The sequence below is a fragment of the Conger conger genome, chromosome 3 (assembly GCF_963514075.1).
Source record: "Conger conger chromosome 3, fConCon1.1, whole genome shotgun sequence".
Classification (NCBI taxonomy): Eukaryota; Metazoa; Chordata; class Actinopteri; order Anguilliformes; family Congridae; genus Conger; species Conger conger.
Window position 1 is genome coordinate 63,954,547 of NC_083762.1, and position 26,338 is coordinate 63,980,884.

Sequence of the window (26,338 nt, forward strand, 5' to 3'; positions counted from 1 at the left end):
ATGAGCTGGATGTGGAGAAACTGTAGAAAAGTTAATTATAAAGAACTAAGAAAGCTGAGAAACATCACTGCCTATCTTGTTTACTTATTATCACTGTAGCTGTTTTCATTACAGCATATTTGCTTTGAAGCTTCCCATGTCCAGAGGAAATGCAATTTTTACGCTTCCCATGGAGATATTTGGCTGGTATGACTGATTTGGATGAGATGCCTTCCTCAAAGGTAGACTCTCAGAAAAAAGGTTTCTGTGGCTCCACAGAGGAACGCCTTTCAGTTCTTTATGTAGCCCTCTATCATACTGCAGGTACGAAGTGTGAACCCTTTTGCCTGACAAAAAAAACCCTTGAACTTCTGTAGATAGGGTTCTTCTGTTGAACCAAAGGGTTCCTTTTGGAACCATTTTCTTCTGAGAGTGTACAGCAGTAGTATGGCGTGTAGTATTTTAACTTTTTTACATATCTTAACTTGATTTTCATTACTGCTCTTTATAAAAAATTTGGTCTCGATCACGTTAAAGACAGCACAAGGTTGATGACTGCATCAGTCCAAACACAACCATAGAAGAAGTCGCGCACAGGTTAATATAAAAGCATGAAAAGCACTTACACCTCTTGACTGTAAGACAGTAATGGTACACCTATACTAATAACAAACAAGCTAGATAAAACAGGTGCCGAGTATGAGACTATGTTATAAATCACAGTGAGATTGTCCATAGAGGAAACAGGAGGTGCCACATGGCAGCCCGGTGGGAAGGGGGGGCAGTGGGGGCATTTTTGGGGCGTCAGTTAGTGACATCAGGGGGGTTGGACTTCTCTGTAACAAGGGTGCTGCAGTCCTGCTGGTGGTTCCCAGGGGAGAGCTGGGCAGTGCAGGCCACATTGTTGCTGTAGACCCTGCGGTTGAGTTGGATGGCCGTGGTCTTGGAGGGCATGGAGGAGAGGCCATTCTCCGGTAACTGCCCCTTGCAGCGAAAGAGAATCAGGAAACACCTGTAGAACTGGAGACGAGAACCACCAACAATATCACTCTTCAAGTCATCAATCAATCGATCATTTCCCCTCGTTTTTGAGTGGTTCCATTTATAAACAGGTTTTCAAGTGGGCTCAGAGAATAAAATAAAGTTATCTGCGTTTTTTGTTATCAGCGTCTATGCTGTTGCTTTGTACTTGTGCCAAGCCCTTATTGAGCGATTTGGATGCAGCTTTGCACGTTTTTGTCCTGGTCACTCTTGTGTGTCATGGTTCCTGAGTGACTTTGTTGCGTTGCTACATGCTCAAAATGCCTCTATGCTAAAATGATGCTTTTATTTAGTTATGCTAAAATTGCACCTCTGTTCTATGTTGGTCTGTTGAACTGAGTGTCTTGAAACTGTATTGCCATGTTCTGAAGATCAGGGAGAGATACATGCACTTGATTTCCTGTGCTAACATTTGCATCATGCTAATTTCAAACGCTAACATTTTTTAAGCTTACATTTATAGCTGAAGGTAATTTCCAGTGCCAATGGTTGTAGCTTGCATTAGCAATGAGAGTATGTCTTTTAGCGGAGTTGCTGTGAATTGAACTGGCCGTTCTTCTTTGTCTTCTTTGTGAATTTCAGGAATCGTCCTCATGTTGTCACTCTGCGAGGAGGTCCACGTGTATGAGTACATTCCCTCTGTGAGGCAGACGGACTTGTGCCACTACCACGAGCGTTACTATGACATAGCCTGCACTCTGGGCGCCTACCACCCACTGCTGTATGAGAAGATGCTGATCCAGCACATGAACATAGGCTCAGAACGTGACCTCAAGATGAATGGTAAGGTCACGCTGTCTGGGTTCAGTACAGTCAACTGTGACTCCTGATTACTCAGCCTTGACCCCGGGTCTCTCTCTCTGGTGGGAAGGACTGCCTGAACCACAACCAGAAACATAGCCATAGCCAATCAGGGCATGACACATATTCAAAAGGAGACTAACAGCAGCTTAATGGCTACGAGCATAAAGACTGGGTCTGAGGGCGGGTGGCCAAACATCTCCCTGCCGTTAAAAAAAGGAACATCTCCTCAAGTCATTTTGCATCTTCTGAGCCGAAATCAAGACAAACAAGAAAAAACTGGAGCCTAGTGCTAATTAAGATGATAAGATAGCAATAGGTAATTGTTTGTGTGTTTTCTGGATGTGTGTTGCCATGACAAATGCTCGTTTTTCGAGGAAGTCCCAGAGAGAGCTAGCTGTTCTTTGCAGAGCGATGTCTTATTTACAGTAACTTGAGATTTTATGTCCATATCCATTAGTGGCTGAATGGGTGTGATACTTTGGTCAATACTGAGTGTTACACAGACTTTCATGTCCTTACTCTAGGGATCAGCCATCATCATTCTGTTAATCGGTAACCCTGAAGCCATCAAATGCCTCGATGTGCATTGTTCTAAAGTCCATTATCTTCCTGGTGTTTACATTTTTTTCCAAATACATATTTTTTTTTGGAGTTATTTCTACAACTGTAAGGTCTTGTACCATAGATAAAGCCTTATGTGCATCCATTTGCTGCACACACACACACACACACACACACACACACACACACCGCAGTGTTCCAAGGAGAGTCAGAAACCAGTGTTTCTTTACTGTGGCCAAATTCATATGGAGACACCTGTGTGTTCTCGTTTTCTGTCTACCTGAGCTCAATTAAATGAGTTGTAAATTTTAGTTTAATTTATTTCAAATTAAATAATTTCGTTTTTAATGTTTAACCCCCATGGTGGTACTGTAAAAGCAGATTCCACCACAGAACAACATTAAACTCATTTAACAGACCAACGCACAAGTGAATAAGTATATCTTAGTGGCTGGCCGCTGCAATCTCTGCTCAGAAATATTGGCAGCAAAAGGTGCAAATTTAGTAGCGGTATACATCATAATGATGCCACCACTACAGCTCAAATAAGCTACCAACACCAGCTCATACCCAGCTTGACCAGCTTCATGACCAGTTTGGCCATGCTGGTTCACCAACTCATAACCTGCTAGACCAGCTTATGACCAGCTTGATCAGCTCAATTTCCAAGCTGGTCAAGCTGGCATAGCTAAATTTTACACTACTTTCTTTAGTCGCTAGCTTAAGAAAGTAATCAGTCACAGAAAAGTTTCACAACCATATAAAACAATGGTTATTGAGTCTATTATCAGGTGTAATCTCCATCTGAAAGCTTGAATGACTTCCAGGAAAGACTGCTTATAAAACATGTTAGTATATCAATTGTGTGTGTGTGTGCATGAGTATACAGTATACTTTACAGATAGGACATGCACATTATCTGTTGGTAAATAGCCTGTGGTACATGTTCTCAATATAAGCAATGGTGTTCAGTTCAATGTTTAATGTACTCCTGTTTGAAGAGAAAAAATGACTCCTCTATGTTTCCATTAAGTACCACGTGAAAGCATACAATGTTTGAATCCGTATAAGCCTTAGAACTTAGTCCATTCCCATTTTCTTCTCAAGTACAGTGCATAGACATGGGAGTCACAAGACCGATTATTCTACCCACTGAATTTTCAAGAGAATAAAAATAATGAATAATATTTTCTTGGAAATAAAATGCACTTAGCCTGCAATTTTAATCAGGGCTTCGGGTATTTTTCTGATCAAGTCAAGTAGTTTTTTTCCCCCCAGATCCTTTTAGCAACAGGTTGGTTATTCTAAAAATACAAGTCAATCTTTTTTAAAAATAAATTCATGAATTGCCTAGGTACAGTGTGTACAAGCTGTGTAACAGTATAAGCTGTGGTGTTCTTTAATCACTGGTTCTATGTAGGGATGTCAGGTTATAACAAACTATGAATTGATTTGGAAGCACTTATGAGAATGCACTGCCGTTGGCTGTGGCAGTCAAATCTTGATACTGTGCCAAATCCTTTTATGAGGGTCATGCTGTATTACGGGCTGTAGCAGCCCTGTTATTCTTTAATGACAGATGTCTCAACAGATTATCATCCTAATAGAGGTAGAGAAAGTGTTCCTTCTCTGAGCATTTAAATACTTCAATGTGTGGGAGCGAGTGTGGTTGGTGCGTTTCTGTTCATTCCTTCTAATGTGTTATGGATTTCATTCACTATAAAGATGGCTTTTGAAATGTTAGACATAATGTAATGTTGGTTTTAAAATCTTTCTCAGCAAATGTTTGTAAAACCTTACATTTCGGCAGGTAAACAATCACAATAAAATTAGATGTACTGGACTGTACAAATGCTATTGACAAGTCACTTTTATTCACTTTTGGATGGTTTGGGAGCTGATTTCTTTTTTTTTCACTCGTTTGTAATTCACATATTTTATTAGAAAATGTGTTACTTTTCGCAATTTGTTTTCTGTTCAATCGTTTTTTTTCTACTGTCTGAATAAAAGGGAACCATACAGGGAATCAATCCAGAGTCTGAGTGAGTATTCATTTCTAATCCCATTCCAAATCCATTTGACTTTGTCTAAAACTGAAACTTCTGATTTGACTCAATGTGTACAGTGGTGTTCTTCAATTGCTTCTTCCTGGAAGTCAAATTCCTTTTAAAAATAATATTCAATAATACTATTCATAAAACATGAATGTATTTCCTGGTTTCCTTCCTAGTTTCAGAGCAGGGAAAACAAATGACAAAACATCTAACTTAAAACCAAACAAAAGTAGGCTTTTATCTAGTTGAAAAGTTGAAAAGGAAGATCTCTGAGTCTGTCAAGACTACAAACCCCACAGTGCACCGCAAGCAGGGGGAAAGGCCATATGGGGCAGGGCTTGGCTCACCTGCTTGTTCATGAGTATGTAGATTAAGGGGTTAATGACAGTGCTGCTCTTGGCCAGGATGGAGGGCACCACACTGGCGATCGGCGTGATGATGCCTGGTCTTCCGAAGGTTGCCATCAAGGCTACCACGCCATAGGGCATCCAGCAAAGTAGGTAACACACCACGGTGGTGATCACCATGAAAAGGATGTGATACTCTCTCCGGCGAGCTGCTGACTTTCGGATTTTCCCCACCTTGAAAGCAATGGAAACGAGGTTAGGAGTTTCCAAACAGTTGATATTCATGAATCTTAATTCAGTCAGGACATGCATATTTAGATTAGGGCATTGTTTATGTCTGGCTCTGACTGGATCTGCTGGAGGTCTGCTTTAGGTACCCTATCAAACAGGGAGCAAAATATCTCCCCTACTAAATGAGAAGGATACCAGAAACCCCCCTTAGTACCTAGGAGCAGACCCAACCAATGGGTGGTAGTTGGGAAGGTGGAGGGTGAGCAGTAATACTGCAGTAGCAGGCAAAGGATGCAGAAGCAGCACAAGCAATGCCCAGCCCAGGGAATCTGACTGATATCTGACTGTGATATAAGAAGGCACTCCATAACTGATGTGTGCCTGTGATTGGATATGTATGAAAATCTGTATGCGATTGGTTGATTATGTGTGTGTATGCGATTACGAGATCGACCATTGGACAGCTGCAGTAGAGTTCCCTGACCAAACGTACTCTGCGCACAACGCATGACACTCATTCCTCAACACTTAAGACAATAACGCTTGACTGCTGTTTCAGCTTCAATAAAAACGTTCCTACTCCTATCAAAGTGAAAGCTACTGGATCAAAACTGATTTAATGCTGAACATTTTGCTGTGCCCAGTATGTCATCTTGGCTTCTAGGATCTTGGAAGAACTTGGAGACTAGGAGTGTATCACAATAAGCTGTTGATGGAGACCGCAGTTTTCTCCAGCAAAACAGGTGCTGCATGTGATGCGAGTCACATGATTTTTCATTTTCAGCTTAAAGGACCTGATTTTGTGTTCCCATGGCTACTGGAAAGTGGCACTGCTGGTACGCCGGGGGGTCTACAGCACCAATTCCCTCCTCCTGCACTGACCCCCTCTTCTTTTTTTTCTTTTTTTTTACCCTGACACCATGGCAACGATCAATCCATCCATTCCATTTCGCTTCATTTAGAAATGCAGGGCCACTCCTTCAATCTTCGCACCGACCGCACGTCACCGAGCCGGCAGCAGGCGTTATCGCGGCTATTGCACACATTCCCCTGAGCACCCCCAAGCCCACCCCGGCCCCCTGTAGCGGAGAGGAGAGGAGGAGAGCAGGCGCAGGTTGGAGGAGTGGCGGCCTGCGTTCTCCTACCCTGTTTCTCACTGCATCTCCGCCTGAATAGCTTATGCCTCGGTTCTGTGCAATTGCCCCAGTAATCAATGAGTAATTGAAACCTTACTTTCAAGTGGCCCTCTGTGGTTGATTACCATTTCTAGTGTTCTAGGCATGTGGTATTTTCAGTAGGCACGTGGCCAAACCATCAGCATTTAGGATCCCACAGAGACTGATTGTGAACGTCAATCAGTGAGTCAATCAGGCCAAAATAACCAATTTCATGACCGGGTCATGAATGGGGTTGTATTTGCCAATATCAAGAGGGGGTGCAGACCACTATACCCTCAGTGCTTATGTCAACATGGGGAAACACACACTCAATTCCTTTAGTCAAAAGCAGACCTTCAAAAACTGAACTGAAGGTCCATAAGCGCATCCAAATCCATCCAAATGTGTTCTCTAACCTTATCACAAATTACAAATCAAGGCTGTCATCTTTGCCAACAGTGTTTTGCAGGTATTAAACCAGGGGTGCCAGTAATTGTGAAACAATGTTTTTTAATTCAAAGATGTAATTCCTGGGGAGTCGCTTTGGCGCTCGGCCAAGGCATCGGACCTTTATACAGGCATCAGTTCATTGCAGTTGCACACCGAGGACCGGGGTTAGTAGGATCGCCATGTCTGTAGCCGAAACTGGCCTCGGTATCACGGTCACGGGCTGAACGATGCGGCTTGGAGACGGAGTGTCCTTCTACGGATCACTAGATCTCACCGGGCCACCGAGGGATGAGGACATAGACAGTGTATCTTAAGTAATTAGAATGAGTAATTGTTGGGTGAGAAACAGGTTGGGTACAATTGGCAACCAAATTGTGAGAAAATGGGGGGGGGGATCAGAAACAAATTTTTAACATTTAACATTTAACATTTTAACATTTTTTAACATTTAACATTTAATGATTAATAAAGCGCACTACTCATTTTGGAAAATAAAGCTTATATGTCAATCACATTTTTTAGTTTATAGTATTTTTTTGCACATATTTATCAAGCCCTGCATGATTTGAATGAAAAAATAAAGTGAAGTGTTTTCCTGTTTTGCTTGCTGCCCTGGCGTTGTCAGTCATGTTCATTGGCCGTGATCTGCAGCCATTGTTCAGAGAAACATAGCCTTAATACAACAGGTCACAAGGGTTTGCAACTACTCTTACTTGTTATCCGTTGCTGTGCATTAATCAGATGTGGATCTGAATTTTGAAGATAAGGACAGCGTTATATATTATTTATATATATATATATATTCATTATGTTTTCAAGTAAAAGAGAAAGCACAGAATAGTCAGGTGCAAATATGTATTAAAATGGTTGTGGAAAATTGAGATTGAAATTAAAATTGACAATGTCATTGATGTCAAGTGCTGATGACAGGGTTGGGATAATGTACCTTTGATTACCACTCAGCCAGGCAGGACAAAGAAATTCGAATTAAATGTGCTCTATTGAGAAATCTGTTTTCTAGGCTTAGCCTCGAGAATGGAGCAGGTTATCTGCCCTATGAATAGGGTTTAAAACATTCAGAAGAGGTAGCACTGGAGAATGGAGAATTGTATTTACTGAGGCTTCAGTCCGATGCTGAGCTCCTGATATAAAGAGGTCTTCCACTATCCTTCCATTGTGTTTCTCTGCCTCTGCCTCCATGAAACATGGTGTGTTTCAGAGCAAAAATGAACGTGCACATAATGCTCATTGTTCTTCACATAGCCTCGCATCCACTGTGTCATGATTTTATGTAATTGCATCAGTTCGGTAAACACACACACTTTTGATCACACACACTCTTGAAAACACATTTGATCACACACACTCTTGAAAACACATTTGATCACACACACACTCTTGAAAACACATTTCATCACACACAACACATACATACACACACAATTCAGACTTAGGGAAGGTGAATTAAACCGGCACACCTTCCAAAGAATCTGTAAGAGAAAAAAAGAATAAATGCCCTGTGATTGGACTTACAATGAGCAACATCCATCTCTTCTTCAAAGAGACACTGTAAGGTAATACGTAGAAGGTCCCCTGAGTATGGTGCCATCTTCAGCTCATCATTATCCTCAGTGTGTGCTCCACGTCGGCCCTGAACACACACCTCATTGGGGCAGCAGGCACCCTAAATCTCTCTAAGAGAGTCCTGTGACCTCTGACCCTTCCCAGATTCCTTTGCACATGGAATGCCTGATAATGGTTGTAATACATTGGTTGCTATAGTACAAATAACAAATAGTCATTCTGCAAATATATTCTTATATATATACTGTATTTTGCAAAAGTTTTAGGCAGGTGTAAAAAAGATGCTGTAAGATAAGCATGCGTTCAAAAATAGAAATGTTAATAGTTTATTTTTTATCAATTAACAAAATGCATGAACAGAAGATGTAAACAAACAAAAGAAAAATATAAATCGAATCAATATTTGGTGTGACCAGCCTTTGCCTTCAAAACAGCATCAATTCTTCTAGGTATACTTGCACACAATTTTTGAAGGAACTCAGCATTACATTACAATACTGGCATTTGGCAGACGCTCTTATTCAGAGCGACGTACAGTTGATTAGACTAAGCAGGAGACAATCCTCCCCTGGAGCAATGCAGGGTTAAGGGCCTTGCTCAAGGGCCCAACGGCTGTGCGGATCTTATTGTGGCTACACCAGGATTAGAAGCACGGACCTTGTGTGTCCCAGTCATTAACCTTAACCACTACGCTACAGGCCGCCCCTGTAGCAGGTAGGTTGTTCCAAACATCATGGTGAACTAGCCACAGCTCTTCTGTGGATTTAGGCAGCCTCAAATGCTTCCGTCTCTTCGTGTAATCCCAGACAGACTGGATGATGTTGAGATCAGGGCTCTGTGGGGGCCATGCCATCACTTCCAGGACTCCTTGTTCTTCTTTACGCTGAAGATAGTTCTTAATGACACTGGCTGTATGTTTGGGGTCGTTGGTCCTGCTGCAGAATACATTTGGGGCAAATCAGATGCCTCCCTGATGGTACTGCATGATAGATATCTGCCTGTACTTCTCAGCATTGAGGAGACCATTAATTCTGACCAACTCCCCATTTGCAGAAATGCAGCCCCAAACTTGCAACTTCCACCAGTGAACCTAGAAGAATTGATGCTGGTTTGAAGGCAAAGAGTTGTCACCAAATATTGATTTGATTTAGATTTTTCTTCTGTTTACTCACTTTGCATTTTGTTAATTGATAAAAACTATGACCATTTCTATTTTTTACAGCATTTTTTTACACCTGCCTAAAACCTTTGCTCAGTACTGTATCATGGGCAATATTTGGGAATATTATCCTGAATTTCCAGGGGATCCATTGACATTTATGATTTCTGCAGTGCTGGTCCACCGTGCCAACGGGCAACTTACCTGTTTGACGGCATACATCAGTCTCCCATAGCAGTAGACCATGATCAGCACGGGCAGGGCCAGACAGAAGATGAACAGGCAGATGATGTAAGAGTGGGACTGCGCCGTCTGTGAGGTCCATGTGACCGAACAGCTCGTCCCTGCCCCCTCCAGTCCGTAACTACTCCAGCCCAGCAGGGGGGGCACTGTCCAGAGCAGAGAGTACAGCCAGGACCCTCCCACGGCCAGCAGGGGCTTGCGGTAGTCGGGGGCTTGCTTGTTGTACACGGTTAACGTGCTGTAGCGGTCGTAGGAGAGCATGGCCAGCGAGATTAAGGACACGATTCCTGGTGGCGAGGGAGGAATAGGCAATGTTACCAGCCGCTTCTATTCAATAGGACAAAATAGATAGAAACTATAGATTTATTGAACCCTTTTTAAAGATGGGATCATTTTCGAACAAACAAAGGTTCAAATATGAACCGATGACAGAGGAAGGGTTCTTAAATTAAATTTAAGGTTCATTCAGGACCTATAGGGTTCTTTTTTGTACTTTTACAGTACACCTATGTGTAGTGTAATTATTTTGCTATCGCAATGTGTTGTACTGCATTCCATTTATAATTAAGCCGACATGGCCCATTTCGATCTAAATTTGATGCATGAAATGCTTTAGTGAATTTGAACACTGAACAACTGGTAATTAGACAGAAACAGTCACATGGTGGCTGGATTACAACAGTAAAACCACAGGCCCCAATTTACACATATTTTGAATTGCAAAGAAATGAAAGATGAAAAAGTAAAATTGAACCCTAAAGCAGTGGAAACAGGCTCCATTTGGTTCTCTGTCTGTTGTTTATAACTCCCTTCATGGTCCTCATAACAACCAGTTCATTCTTCATTTTAAAACGTATGCTTTAATCCTCAATCCTCATTATTTATTTATATTTTAGTTAATTTTAGAAATGAGCTTAGAAATTTCCTCTGATGTAAGACTAATTCAATAGCTGCAACTAACGCTTACATTACAAAGGCAAAAAATTAAATGGAATAAAATGTAAAATTCTAAACGTGCATAGAATTATAATTTTAGCAGGACAAACCCTCCAGCACAATTTGCACTCAGGAGCTGTTCAATACTGGATTAGTGGGAGTTATTTTGTAGGCGTAAACATGACTGAATGTAAAGTGCTTTGACCTCATCAGTGTTGCTCACATCTTGTAATGTCTTACTCACCCTTACTATGACCATGGGCAATGCAATGCAGTTGGTAACAATTCCACAATTCCATGATTTATGTCATAAATTTGATTGACTGGTTTGATTGTAATTAATGCCAGTGATAATTCAGCACCAATTAATGCCAGTGATAATTTTACATACAGTATGTGCATGTACAGTCATTGTATTTGTATTGGGTACTGTACAGTAACTATGCTGTGGTGTTTCCACTGTAATGGGAAACACTGACCCCCGTGTAATAAATAGCATGTCTGTGTGTGTGTGCTTGTGTGTGCTTGGGTTTGTCTTTTTACTTCAAACTTGGAATTCCCGATTGTGATTTTCAATGAAGTTTCAGTTTGTAAAGAGAACCACACACTCCGCTGAAAGCTTCTGATAATTTCTGCTCAGAGATACAGGCAGAGTCCATCAAGGATGGGTTGTGCACACTCATCCTACAGACTAAAGCCCTCCTACAGCCAAGTATGGATCTGGCCAGCCTTACCACCACAAGGCACCCAGCAGGCCTACCATTCATATTTTGGTGTTTTTGCAGCTTCATGCTGCAGTGGAAAATCATATTACTGAACCTTATACAACAAGAATAAAGAAAGAAAGCCCTGTATGATCTTTAAAATGTGAAATTGAGACATCACCTGCCTACCCCTTTCCCAGCAATGATTATCTTATCTCTTTCAGGCTGTTAACACCACACGCACACATTGAGCTGGGGGCTCATTCTCAGTAAGCTCCAAGAGTCAAGCTGTGTTCCCTCTGTGAAGAATTTCAGATCAAAGCAACTCATTTTCCTCTTTAATTAGACAGAGAACGCCGTCAAAATCACTAAAATCAATTTCACTGTGAACCTGATTTATATTCTGATCGATTCATATCACCTGATTACTGAGGGTGTGATGGAACTTTCCTCAACAACCAGGCCAGAGCAGTCTGTGATATGTCTTCAGCTGAGAAGGCAATCAGCCCTAAGAGTGTTTCCTCTATTTTAAATAACACCACAAGATTGTGTAAAGGTACAATAGGTAATTTCGGACTGCTAACGGTGAGGAGAGCAATTGCACACACACCCTGAAACCACAACACTGTTTTATTTTTATTTTTTTTGCTAGCCAAGCTCACAAGCAAAACTATAGAGACTCTATTATGAAGCACTCTGTACAGATTAAGAAATCACAGTGGTCTTATTCATCTAATTTAAAACGTTTTAAAACTATTAATATTATGTATCAATAGGCACATTGCGAAGTCTAGATTCTAAGGTTTCTGTCAATATGTTCGTTCACAAAGTGAATCATCCAAATACAAAGTGAAGTTGATCTGATCTTGTCAACCCCAGAGTTAATAATAAAGTAAGCAATTTAAAATATTTTCTTATGCAAAAACAATTTCCCTTCATGTCAGTGTTCATTTGCGTCATGTGGAACATGATATGATTGCAGGTTGAATCTGTGCTATAATGCAGAAGCCTGAAGATATTGGCGTTGGCAGTATGACAGTTTAGTATACTATATATTGATTATTGATGTTGATCCAAGCATTTCCATATTATGCCACCGTAGTACAAGACAATAAACACACAGGCCATGCTACCACACAAACAAGAGGAGACAAAAGAAACATGTTCACATTCATGGCAACATCATGGCTCTTTAGAGCAATTTTAGGTTGCCCTTGCATGAAGGAGCATCCAGAAGCCACAAAAAAAGTCTCAGTCCTCCCAAGTCACCCAAGTTTGTTGCTTCAACTTTTCTTTCCATGTGTGGCTGGTGATAATATGGCAGGTATAATATTTATTTAAGATAGATGTCATTCTTATTTTGTTTTTAGACAATTTTAGACAGTTTTTAGAAATGTTATTCTCATTTTCATTTTCATTCACTTATGGTTTCAATTCAGTAAAGAATATGAAAAAGGAGTGAAATAAATGTTTTCATAAAGAAAAGCATTTGTTTGCTTCAGTATAATCTAGCGATAATGCTAAGTAACTGCTTCAGATCTGTCTCATCAGGGAAACTTTAAAGGTGCGTTCGTTTCAGAGCGCTCTGATTTCAATGTCATAGAGCGCTCTGAAATCAGTTAATTTACGAACAGTCAGTTAATCATGTTAATGTTATTATTCAATAACATTCAATAATTATTCAATAATTATTCAATTATTATAACATTTTAAGCTGCAAATTGGTATTACATTCATGGTTTATTACGTTCACAGGTAGTTATTACAGTGACAATTGTAATATTTGTTTTTGGGAGTAAATGTAATATATTTTCTAATAGGTATTTTCTGTTGCTCAATCCAATAGGGGAATTCTTGGTAATAGGCATATTTTACATGAGTGAACCTGGTGAATCAGTTCTGTTGTTTTCAATTTTGCTTAGTCTGTGAAAAAAATGCGTTCATTATGGTTTTTGACAGTTTTCTTCCCGAGAGATGGGACGTCTCTCATATAACTCTGACCTGAGACACTATGACCCCCAGCTCCGTGGAAATACACCCACCACATTCCATGGGGATAATTATCATCCAACGTCACATCAACTGCTCTATGGTGTGTTAAAACTACAGTGCAGCAGTTTTGAGATAAGTCCCCCAGGCAGAAAACACCAAGAGATCTTGTTGAAAAATACCCTGATTGGCCAGATTTTTTGTTTTATTTATTTAGTTAGTTATTTTAACTAGTGATACAAGTGATCACATTAAACAGTAAAACAAAAAAAAAGAAATAAGAATAATAATAATAATGAAGCAAAAAAATGTATAATACACACCAACAGACATGGGATATGGAGGAGCATGAACAGAATCTTTTCAGCAAATAAAATAGATGAAAGGTCCTTGTGGAAGCTGGTGAAAAGTGAAAAAAGAAAAAGCAGAAATTGACTGCCACCAAGCTGCCCTTTTGCTTCACACTTTTCTAAACATGTCGGGGGAGCCCTTCAGCATGCACAGCCCCAGGAGAACCCTGAACAGTGGAGGACCATCAATAAATAAATCAGGTGTGTGTAACATCTTCCAATTGACAGGCTAAAATGGCTCATTAGATGCTATAAATTGAATTTCAACTGCCTGCAGGGGGCCAGCATGCATGCCACTGGGAATAGGCAGCAGGAACGATTACAAGCCTTGGTTGTCTTGTTATATCATAATGTTCTTATCATCAACACTCAAAGGGGTTTAAATGAATGAATGAAGTGGACAAACTGACAGGGCGGCTACGGTGTGCACAGTGGTAACAAAAACACGGAAACACTAGCAACTTATACCAAATACAATACACAAAACACAAATCCTAACAAAAGAGTCTTAACAGAAATGTTTGTGAATACTTTACGGGAGAACTGACTGCATTGCCACTTGATATGTGAACTTGAGTCAATAACGTGATACAGAGCTATCCGTAAGTGGTACAGTGGTAGAATTTCTGTTCTCTACTCCAGCACACTTCCCAGCCTATCACACATCCTATCACTGGCTTCCTTGACTGTCAACTCTGGTGCTCATGTTGACCAATGGCAATAACAGACTCCAAAGGCAATAAAAAGCCGAGAATAAAGACTACACACTGAAACCGTTATTATGCCTCCACTAAGGAAGCGATTGAACACACACCTGACTAATCAGTAACAGCTGAGAAGCCAACTGTCCAATTACCCCCCATAATTCCTATACGGATCAGCAGGTATGTATGTACATACATGCCCTCAAATTAAAGATGACAGTCTGTACTTTAACCTCATATTCATGTAATTCTAAATCCTGTGTGCTGGAGTACAGAGCCAAAAGAACCAAAATTGTACCAGTGTCCAAATACTTATGGACTACACAGCATTTTTAAGTCCACCCATTTGAATAATGTGATTTCTAAATGAGTAAATGACCCAATCTCTCAAACACCATAGGAACCTACTTCTAAATGCTAGTTATGAAAGCCCATTTTGAAAAAAAGGAAAGCACCAAGTGAGGTAATGGATGCAGGGGCCAGGGGGAATTATTGCCATATATTACTAATGGAAATTTGATTGAATGAGTGGACGGTACTACTTTAAAATGAATATCCAATTGGATGTGCATGCGAAATGACAGATGTACAGTTAACCACTAATGATTTTCCAGTGACTTAAGTGTCACTTAAGTCATGTGACGCAGCTACATGGCAGGAGTGGTTTCACGGCCTGAAGTCTGTTCAGTAGCACCCCAGGCAGTGACCATAGCCAAGCCAATGACAAAAAGAGGTTGTTGTCCTGATAAATAGTGGGGTACTGGTTCCTCTTGTTTGGGTTTTCATCTTTCTGGATTTCATGTTTGAACTTGCTAATGCCTCCTCATTACCAAGTCTCTGAATTAATGAAGTGATTATGAGCGTAAGCATATCCACACAAGTGACTAATGATCAATGACAGAAATGAATGACTGAAACAATTAATCAATACCTAATATTATTATTCATATATTTTTTCCCTCAATATACAGAAGAGACAGAGTATTAAAAAAAAGAATTATATCAAAATTCTCAATTCCCACATTCAAATTATTTTTTAAAAGCACTAGCATTTACAATTAAATGCTAAAGTATTGGGAAAGTTTGTTGTTTTTGTACATTGGATTCAAAATACTATGAATGTGAGGTTAACGTGTAGATTGCCAGCTCTAATTTGATAGAGTGGGCTCAAATTAGGCACCCTTGATGAACATGAAGAAAAGGGCTGTATTCAGTAAACAACAGAGATAATAATCTATAATAGATAATAAACTAAACCATTACTGAAATGAACTTTATTTACCAACCTGTTATCTTTACCCAGGGGTGCCAATAATATTTTGGGAAAATAAGCACTCTACACATATAATTTGTGATAAGGTTGGACAGCACATTTGAAGGGAATCTTTACCATTCCTCCATGCAGAACTTTTCAGAATCATTCATATCCTTGGGTTTGCATGGATGGACCCCCACTCTTAAGTTCAGACCACAATTTTTTGATGGGATTTAAGTCTGAAGACTGAGATGGCCATTATAGAACATGGATGTTGTTTTCACTTATCGATTTCTGTGTGGATTTCTGTGTGATGTTCTGAGTCATTGTCCTGCTAGACAATCTACCAATGACCAAGTCTCAGCTTCCTAGTAGAGACAACCAGATTTTCTGCCAAAACTTCCTGGTACCTTGAACCATTTAACTTAAATAGTGCCCCTAGACCACTGGCAGCAAAATATCTCCAAAACATCAATGACCAACCTCCATGGCATGCATTCTTCTTATATGCATTCCTCTTTTACCGCCAAACATTTTGATCTCATCTGACCATAGCACTCTCTTCCAGTCATAATTCCAATGAGGTTTTGTAAACTTCAGATGCTTGGTTTTATTTATTGTGCTCAGTAAGGGCTGTCTTCGTGCCATCCTTCCAGGGTTTGTTGGTATGGAGATACCAATGTCTTTGTGAGGCTCCGAGCTCACTCACATTCATTTTTGGGCCCTCGCCATACTTAATAGATTTAAACCACAAACTAACTATGGAGGGTAATGGGTAAAAGATGGCCACTGTTTTTTTTTATGTATGATGTGGGGTAGTGGGTTTTGCAACATCAGCACGGCTGTGGTTGTAGGTGATTAGCCATTCCAAATTGGGGTGCAAGTTGGAGATGTGTCATGTTTGTGTTATTGACACAAACCAGTGTCAATAACACCACATGGTAGCTACAAAAATGCTGAAGTTCTTGAAGCCTGGAATGCAACAAGAATCCTTTTGTATTTGGCTTGGAAGTAAATCATGGTGACTTTATAATCCTATCCCCTTTTATTATTACTTTCCAAGAATTCCCATTGTTCCACAATCATGCAAAACGTGTCCATGAAGATGCATCATTAGTGAGAGATGAATGAACCTACTGACTTCTGCGATCTTCACAGGTGTGGACCATTCATAAGAATCTGAAATTACCACTGGATCACTCTGGAACTGCACGTGAGGAGGATATTAGGGTGGGGATATTCCAGCACAGCTGAGCCTTCTCCACCCTCCTCATGACCCTTCAGGTAGAGGAACAGCCATTAGGAATAAAGAGTCTCACAGTTCTTGCTCTCTGGTTTTTCAGCCAGCCAGGCCATCTGCATTAATCATGCACACACCATCTTCCTCTGGTGCTAAAGCACCATGTATGCAGTGAAATTTAACACTGGCAAATGTTAACTAATTACTTGTTATGCATTCCCCTTGTATGTCCTCAAGACATTTTTGTTTGTTCTTGTTTCATTTTTCCTTTTTATTTTACCCACAATTAGGGTATGTCTTACATTTACGTTTTAGTCATTTGGCAGACGCTTTTAATCCAAAGCGATTTACAAGTACATAGGTTCTTCCACAAGTCAAAGCACCACATCCATAACTAGGAAAATACATAGGAAGTGCTGTTCTAAACATAGAGTCATCATAAGTGCATTTTTTTTTTTTTTTTTGGGGGGGGGGGGGGTTAGACAAGAGGGATGGGGATATCAGAAAGGGGGACGGGGGAAATCAGGAGGGAGGGCTAAGGTAGAGTTTGAAAAGGTGTGTTTTTAGTCTGCGTCGAAATAGGATGAGGGATTCTGCTGTCCTGACAGTGGTAGGCAAGTCATTCCACCACTGAGGAACCAGAACGGAAAACAGGCGTGAACGTGCAGCTCGACCGCCAGGTGCTCGTAGTGAGGGAACCATAAGGCGACCAGAGCTGGCAGACCGGAGTGGTCTAGCTGGGGAGTAGGGAGTGATCAAGGATTGTATGTGAGGTGGGGCAGTCCCCTTAGCAGCCTGAAATGCCAACACTAGGGCCTTGGATTGGATGCGTCTTGGATTATATATATCAATGCAATTTGACAATTCGACAATTCACGGTACAACTCCATCTACTGGTCCAATCATTTCCAGGAAAAATGTAGAACATCTAAAATAATAATGAATAAAAAAGGAACTATAGGGAATAAAAACACATCCCCGAGCCTATATAGTGAACTATGTTCCAGAGCAATCAGTGGAATAGACATGAAATGGTATTGGAAATTCATATTTTCAAGACTTTTGAACATTTCATGAAACACATAATACATCTTGTAGAATGGTTGGCAAAACAATGAGTTTGTCTGAACAGACAAGGCACAAGGGAGATGGTGCAGCGTATCTTTGGCATTGATTGAATCTTACAGCAAAAACAAGAGCTATGCATTGCCTCTGCCTGTTCCTTTGAAAACAAATTCATATAATATTTTTTCTCATATCATGCCAATACATTCTATAAACCAGGCAGATCCAGCAACATTTAAATTGCAAAGCATATTCTGTGATTTGTATGTGTGTGTATACGTGTGTCTATGTGTGTGTTTGTGTGTGTGTGTGTATGTTTATGTGTTTCTATGCATACAGTATATGCAAGTACAAACGGCAAGCTCTAGCTCAATCCTGCCATACTCAGCTATACTCAAAATGATTGGCCATTCAAAACCAGTGAGAAAATGGGGGCAGTTACTGCCCCCATTTTCTCACTGGTTTTGAATGGCCAATCATCTAAAGCCACACTTATGGGGATTTACCCAATTCATTAATTTTAATTAATTTTGTCAAACCATATGAAATCTATAATCTATATTAATAATAATAATAGGCGGCATGGATGGTGCAGTGGGTAGCACTGCCGCCTCACAGCAAGGAGGTCCTGGGTTCGAATCCCCGTCGGCCGGGGCCTCTCTGTGCGGAGTTTGCATGTTCTCCCCGTGTCTGCATGGGTTTCCTCTGGGTACTCCGGTTTCCTCCCACAGTCCAAAGACATGCACGTTAGGCTGATTGGAGAGTCTAAATTGCCCGTAGGTATGAGTGTGTGAGTGAATGGTGTGTGTGCCCTGCGATAGACTGGCAACCTGTCCAGGGTGTATTCCTGCCTTTCGCCCAATGTATGCTGGGATAGGCTCCAGCCCCCCTGCGACCCTGATCCGGATAAGCAGGTTCAGATAATGGATGGATGGATGGATAATAATAATAATAATTATTATTATAATAGGCCTACTGTACATAGCTGACTGCATAGGCCAGTTTAAAAACAACAGCAAAGCTTGCTTTCATGATGCCCAACCCCCTCCCGGATTAACAGAGCACGAGAAACTAGAGAAAGTCTGCTTTGAAGGTCTGTTCAAGGAGAAATGTATGTTTTTCAGGGATCATACATATTGCTTATTTAAAGGGAAAGTACATGCTTTTGGAAACATTATGAAAAAATTAATAATGCAATGGACGATTATGATGACGATTTCTTTTTTGTTTTATGCAAATTATCCATGCTGATTGTCAATCACATGATAATAAAATAACTGGCCCAGTCCTAATCATGAATACACTTTAGCATAAGACATGAATTTCTCATGAACGTGAACTTTCCTTCTGGGTGAGGCATGAGTTCTGCAATTAGGTCAATGTTCTTTCAAGAAATTACTATAAGAAACTTAATCTCAGATTGTCTCAGACAGGTGCCTCTCATTGGATAAAGTCTTCTAATCTTCAAAGCTTTTAAATCAGATGTATCATTGTTTTTGATCCACCTGTACCAAGGGTAGGAATATGAAGGATCTTTATAGTTTAATTTTAGCTTCTTTTCTTCAAATGATCCCAAATGTACTGTAACTCCAAAAACAATAATCTCCAGAACTTTACCAAATAAGAGCACACATTGAGCTAACTTAAACTAGTCTCCTGAAACATCAGGAAACATGCTGCAATGGTAGGGTTGTGAATAACATGTTGTTGAAACTACTGCTTATTCATGTAATTGCAGAAAGGTGGTTCTCACTCACTGAGCACTTTATTTGGAATATTTGTTCTTTATTACACCTACTTATCCATGCGATTATGTAATTGGGCAATTGTGTGGCAGCAGTGCAATGTATACAATCATGTAGATATGGGTCAGGAGCTTCAGTTGACATCAACCATCAGAATGAGTAAAAATGTGATCTAAGTGACTTTGACCATGGATTGTTGGTTCCAGGCAGGGTGGTTTCAGTATCTCAGAAACTGCTGATCTGCTGGGATTTTCATGCATGCTAGTCTCTAGAGTTTGCAAAGTATAATACAAAAAACAAAACAAAAATCTAGTGAGCAGCAGTTCTGCAGACAGAAATGCCTTGTTAATTAGAGACATCATAGGAGAATGGCCAGACTGGTCAAAGCTGACAGGAGGGTGAGAAATACCCACACCTTACAACAGTGATATGCAGAAGAGCATCTCTGAATACACAACACATCATAACTCTAAGTGGAAAGGCTATAGCAGTAGAAGTAAAAAAAAATAAGTCTAATAAATACCTAATAAAGTGCTTGGTGAGTGTAAATAACAAATATTCACAAAGCTATGAAAATATATACTATATACCATTTCTATATCGAGCATGCAGCCATGGTGAATTGTGGCTTTTTCATAACTTAGTAAAACCTAACCAGCCACATTAAAGTTTGTCATTCAAATGAGCCTGTTCAACCTACATATGCTGTAAATCCAATAAATCTTCTCCTGTAAGAACCAATAAAATGTCCATGACATGTTACTTCGTCCCATGAGAAATTGCAGGTCCACAAAACGAACACAACATCAAAAACAAGTTGGCCTGGTCAGTGCATTTTATTAAATTCTGGTGTTCATGTTCTAAAGAGTCATTAACTAAGCTGTTTATGTATTCATAGAATAATTAAAATCACCAAGTTATAAAATTGCTGGCACTAATTTGTACCATGCATGGGAAAAAAGATAAGGGATCAAATGAACCTCCTGCAGGGCATCATATGCAGTGCTTTCTAAACCAATCACTGCTCTTAATGAATTAATTAGCCTGCTGCTTTGTACTTTCCAGATTACAATCATGCTCAAGAAGCCAAAATGCATTCTGGGGAAGCCTCAAGTAGAAACAAGCTCAACTGCTTTCCAATTGGACCAATAAGAAAAGGAGAACTTGTTTGACCAATAGGCTGCTCAGCATACACATGACCCTTCGAAGGTGGGATTTGGTATAACCCCTCAAGCTGGATCATAAACAGCCTAGCTTTTTACTGCTTCACAGCATGGGGTCTCAGATGTTAATCACATGATTGTGTATGACATCATTCCCAAAGGGATCACTGTGTTTTTCCCAGTTAACACTAACTGTCACAGCATTTAGAAATACTGTAGTAAGACTTTGTATGGTTGTGGTGATATAACAATGTTGACTGATGATTTTATCATCAAATGCCATCCTGATATTTCTGCAGTACGTGTGAAGTATCTGGCAAGATCACACATTGTATAGCTTAAATGGACAGCATTAGTGGTGGGGCCCACACTGAACACACAGCACACTGAACCTGAACCTTTAAAGAATATTGGAGGAGACAAATATTAAAGAATGAAGAAATGTGTGAAACTGAGGGTGAAGTTTTCTGGTGAGTCAAAATACTGTAAATTACTACCTGTTTAATTAACTGAAAAACATATCTGGCCTTCAGACAATGTCAATTTAGATGGGTACTTTCAGATGTCAGCCAAACAGGCCAACGCATTCCAAGTCATACAGTGATAGCTTCTGTAATACAGAATAAATTTTAGATAAAACATGACACACAGTGATTAATTAGATTCATGTACAGCGTAGTCCGGAGGTATTTGGACAGTGGTACAATTTTGGTTCTATGCAGGGGAGTGAAAATGGCACTCACGGTGGGTTGAGAAATGTAGCTCTAATACACATGCCCAGTTTGGCACTGATTCAAATCTCATACTGCTCACTTAGCTGTAGATTCTTAATGTCATTAAGCACAACAAGTGCCAAGATTGGTGGCTTAAATGTCCAGGCTTTGTCGCTCACATTACTGAGAGATCATCATAATCACTCAGCTAGAGAATTCTTGTTTTTGCTTAGTAAAAGACCAATGTTTTGTTTTTATGCAAGCTTAAATTCCAGTGTTTTGGTGATGTCTAACAGAATGCATGCACACTTCGTCTCTTGAAGTCTTTGGCTCAATGTCAGAACAGATGCACCTTCACATTCTGGTGAAACCGTTTATTTTCTTCGCAAACTTCACAAAGGATATGGCTGTACATAGTTGTTCAAAATATGAAACATGTTCTGTTTTTCAAGTTTAAATAAATTATTTTGGTAACCTCTCAGAAGCCCAAGGCAGAGCCATTACCCTCATTTTAATTTTAATGTAAAATGAAAATGAAAAATTGGGTTAACTGGACTGAGCTTTCAAATCCACACCAACTCTCATGAATTTATCTCAATATGATCATAGGCATTGCAAGCAAAAAACGAAACTGGATTGCAATTCTACAGGTAACTCTTTGACATACAGTAAACCTGTGTATTCCAGATAAAAATCCACTTTACACAGTGCCAAGCCATCTCTGCAATATGAATGGCATTGGAAATGTATTAAAAGTTGAGTTAAGCTCAACAGCAAACAAGCAACAGCCTCCTTACCTAGTCCACATTAACCGAGTCATATAGAATATAAATCCAGCATTTTCTCTGCAGTAAATTGTTTGTATGGTGAAATATACTAATACACAAAATATATTAGTATATATTTGGCCCAGAACACCTCAAGGTCTGTAAGTAGGACAGTGGTACAATTTCTGTTTTTTTTTTTAAAGATTATTCTGTACTCCAGCACTTTGCGTTTTAAATTAAATAATGAATGTTAACCTTAAAGTGCAGACTGTCACTTTTAATTTGAGGTTATTTACATCCATTTCGGGTGGTAGGAATTGCATCCCTTTTTATACATAGACCCCCCTATTTTAGGGGACCAAAAGTAATTGGACAGTTCTCTTCTCGGCTGTTTCTGATTAGTCATGTGTATTCAATCACTTCCTATGTCCATTCATATAAGAATGCTTTCAATAGTCTTGATTCTAGGTTTTTGATCACCTTTGGACCCTGCTATTGGTGTGAGGACCACAATTGTCCTAAGCACAGTCAAAAAAGCCATAATGTGGCTGGAAAGGAAAAAAACATTGCCCTTTCTCTTTGCCGAGCTGTTTTAATGTTGAATCCAGTCGTGTTTTTAATATATGAATAATTATCATATCCAATTGGCTTATTAAAATTATTTTGCCACTCATTTTCATTTTCAAATAAAACATGAATGGAATAAAAAAAGCACAAAACAAGCTCTGTGATTTCACTCCCGCACACAATACTGCTGAGAGCAATCGTGAAGTCCATTCGGATCCTCAAAAACAGACATTCAAAAACTGATGTGTACATGCATTTCCGATTTATTCATTTATGGTCAACTTTGTTCAGCCTGCGTTTGATAAATCAGGCCCATTGGACAATGCTTCATCCCAGAGCCAAGGCAATGATTCCAAACATACACCAGTGCTCTCTTTCTTCTTAAAGATGTTCCAAACAGTTCGTTTCAGGAAGCCTATTGTTTGGCCAATGTATCTGACTGTTTCTCAGCCTCATAACGGCTTCCTTAACTTTCATTGGCACAACTCTGGCCCTCATATTGACAAATGCCAATAACAGACTCCAAAGGCAATCAAAAGCCTAGAATCAAGACTAGATACTAAAAGCTTTCTTATACCTTTACTAAGGAATTAATTGAATACACAACTAATCGGAAACAGCTGAGAGGCATTTGTCCACTTATTACTTCTGGTCCCCATGGGGGTGCTATGTATAAAAAGGGATGTAATTCCTACACGGATCTGGAGTACAGAGCCAAATGTAGGTAAGCCAGCACTGGCCAATATTAGATATATAGAATACAACACTTGGATAGAGATTGCATTATTAAGTAAGTCAATCAAGAAAAGAAATAGCCTAGTTGGAAAATTATTGGATTTAATCAAATTATGAACAGTGATTACACATAATGATACTGTTCACACCCCTACTGGAGATAGAGGGACGTCTGCGAACTCGCAAATTGCTTGTAAAAAGTTAACATCTGGGGTGTGCACACACCGTATCCATCAGTCAAAACACTGCATCTCATGTTTGGGCCATTTTGTTTGCGGGTCATCAAGGGTTGTTTTGAACAAAAGGTTCTGTTATGTTATTTTGTTGAATATACAGGTACCTTAAAAAGTATCTGTATACCCTACAAAAAATCATCTAAAGTGGAGCTTGAAAATCTTAGATAACCTTTTTAAAAATGCCTCGGAGGCAGTCTGTCGTGTGGCCAAGTCCTAATACATGGATGACTCAGGGGACTGGGTACTTTTCCATGCCATAGCACTCCCTTTGAAAAAGATTACATTTGGTCAGCTTAATGCATCCTCAACAGCATATTTCTGCCAGTTTCTCTGTGAAAAAAATAAATGAAATAAAATTGAATCAAACTGAATATATCCTATGAATACAATCAAAATGCTTGAGGACAGAAGATTACCGGTTCACTTTTCCTTCTCTGTGTAGTGAACCTCATTATAATTATAAATTATAAATTATAGTTGCTGGAAACCAAGGCACAATATAAAGCATGTATGCTTTCTCAAGATATGGAGAATAGCCTTGTAAGAAGCTGATACTGTGTATTGCTATTTCGCTATTGTGGTCATGAGGATTCTTGATCTCTGAGAAAGCCATACTGTTGGAGGTTGAGACTGGCAGAGACTCTGCTGACTGTCTCCTCCGAGGGACACCTGTTTGGTGTCTGCAGTCTTCCCAACCTTTTACTCACTTCATCCCTTTCACATGACTTGTGCCCTACCATATCCCCCACCATACACACACACATCTCTTCCACCACTCAGGCTTTAAGTCCTCACACTCTAAATCCACTTTAATCTGGTTCTGTTCGACCATGTGCCACTCCCCCGTCACTTGACTCGTTAGGACCAAAGATTTCATCCAACTCTCAGATTTCAGCACAACCTGTGCTCAGGGTTAGGCTTCACTCTCTCATAAAGCTCAGATCCCGCTCACCCCACAAAAACACATCCATACTACTTACAAGAGATACCCTTAAGTAGGCACACCCTCTTCAGCGTGTTTTACATTGCTATACAGTTTCAGCCCAGACAATTGCAATTGCTACAGGGCTCCAGGGCGTTCTTGTTTTTGAGATCAGTCCTGATGCCTGATGTGGTGAGCTACACCACCATCCACAACACCCATGCCCCCACCCACTACCCCCACTGGTGCTCATCTGAAATTCAAAGGTGAAAACTTCATTGATTTCCCCATGGAAATACAATGCAGAGTGGGCTGTTATTTGACTCATCAAAAATATAATCAAATGCCGGACTAAACGTTTTCGCTATGTTTACTTTGAGTGTTGCCAATTCAAGGTGGTCCCTACTACCGAAATAATGCGTGTTGTTGTTTTATTTTTATTTTATTTATTTTTTATTTTTTTTCTAAATTCTACTTAATATTTGCTCAGCTGCATATACAGCGCCACGCACAGGGAGCAATTGCGAAGCGCGTGACATGTACTTAAACGATTCCCTCAAAGTAAGGGAATCCAGCACCGCAGAAATTCTACATGGGAAATAAAGACATTTCAGGAAACAGTATGTACTGTATTAGCCTATGTGGTTCACTCTAGCCTTGCCTACCTGTTGTACTGTCGAAGACCATTTTCATTCAGCTATGGCTGCCACATAAATGTTTTCCTGATTATCATGAAACACTCACCAAAGCAGGAGTTGATGAAGCCGTACCACATACAACCACCTTGCCCGACTAACCATCTTCCGCGAACACTTGAGGCGAAGCTGAGCGTGGTACCAAAGAGACAGACCAGCATATCACTCACACTAATGTTGAGAAGTAGCATGTTCACCGGGGTCCGCAAGGTCTTGAACTTGCAGAACAAGATGAGAACGATAAAGTTGTTCAGAAAACCAAATATCATAATAGATCCCAAAAACACGGACATCACATTGAACCCCGTCCTGGAGAGTTTCCCCACCGGTACGTCGCTCCATTCTTGGTCCGGAACAGCGTAGGGATACTCCTCGCTTGTGTTGGAGCTATAGTTGAAATCGGCCACTTCAGAAAACATCTTTGGCGGCAGAATCCCCGTCTTAAAATCTCATTACTTCATCTATTCCTTTTCGTTTGAAACAGAGGTGAAACACGTAGCCTTCCAGAAAGTTTTCCACACACCTGAACATATCGGGCATGTGTATCTTTAAATTCAACACGTAACGAGGTCATAACTAAGACAGAAGTGCGCCTGCCCACTGTAAGTAGGCTACTTAACTAAATACACGGTTTTACAGTAAGGCACTGAATATCCTTCCTGTCCTTTGTAAATTGTATCTAGGCCTACCTGTTCAAGCAACTTCCTCAAACAAGGCTTCCTTTTTGGTTAGGGTTTACATTTCCAATAAATGTAAAACAAAAGCCTCTATTTTAACAAAGAAATTTCAGAAACGCAGTGAAATTTCAGAAACAATTAGTCCGGTTGTAACGACTGCAACGTGATGATACCAACAAAAAGCAAACAACGTGGAAGAGTTTCGATTGTAGTCTGTATCCATCAATCTGCGTCCCTCACGTGGAACTGAAAACTCCCAACTGTA

General features: G+C 40.0%; 2 protein-coding genes across 2 annotated transcripts in view; one reads left to right on the plus strand and one right to left on the minus strand.

Annotated features, from left to right (window-relative positions):
* The window catches only part of LOC133124692 (beta-galactoside alpha-2,6-sialyltransferase 2-like), a 37,080-nt gene extending 32,665 nt beyond the window's left edge, over positions 1-4,415 (plus strand). Inside the window, exon 7 of the mRNA XM_061236104.1 lies at positions 1,603-4,415. Within this exon, the coding sequence (XP_061092088.1) occupies positions 1,603-1,850 (248 nt within the window). The 3' untranslated portion in view covers positions 1,851-4,415. The remainder of the gene's footprint in view (positions 1-1,602) is intronic.
* On the minus strand, positions 678-25,815 carry LOC133124693 (vertebrate ancient opsin-like). The gene is made up of 4 exons (XM_061236105.1): positions 25,446-25,815; positions 9,572-9,897; positions 4,787-5,020; positions 678-999 (listed from the first exon to the last, which is right to left on the minus strand). Exons 1-4 carry the CDS (start codon positions 25,813-25,815, stop codon positions 784-786), a joined length of 1,146 nt encoding a protein of 381 aa, XP_061092089.1. The 3' UTR covers positions 678-783.
* Positions 25,816-26,338: the final 523 nt, after the last annotated feature.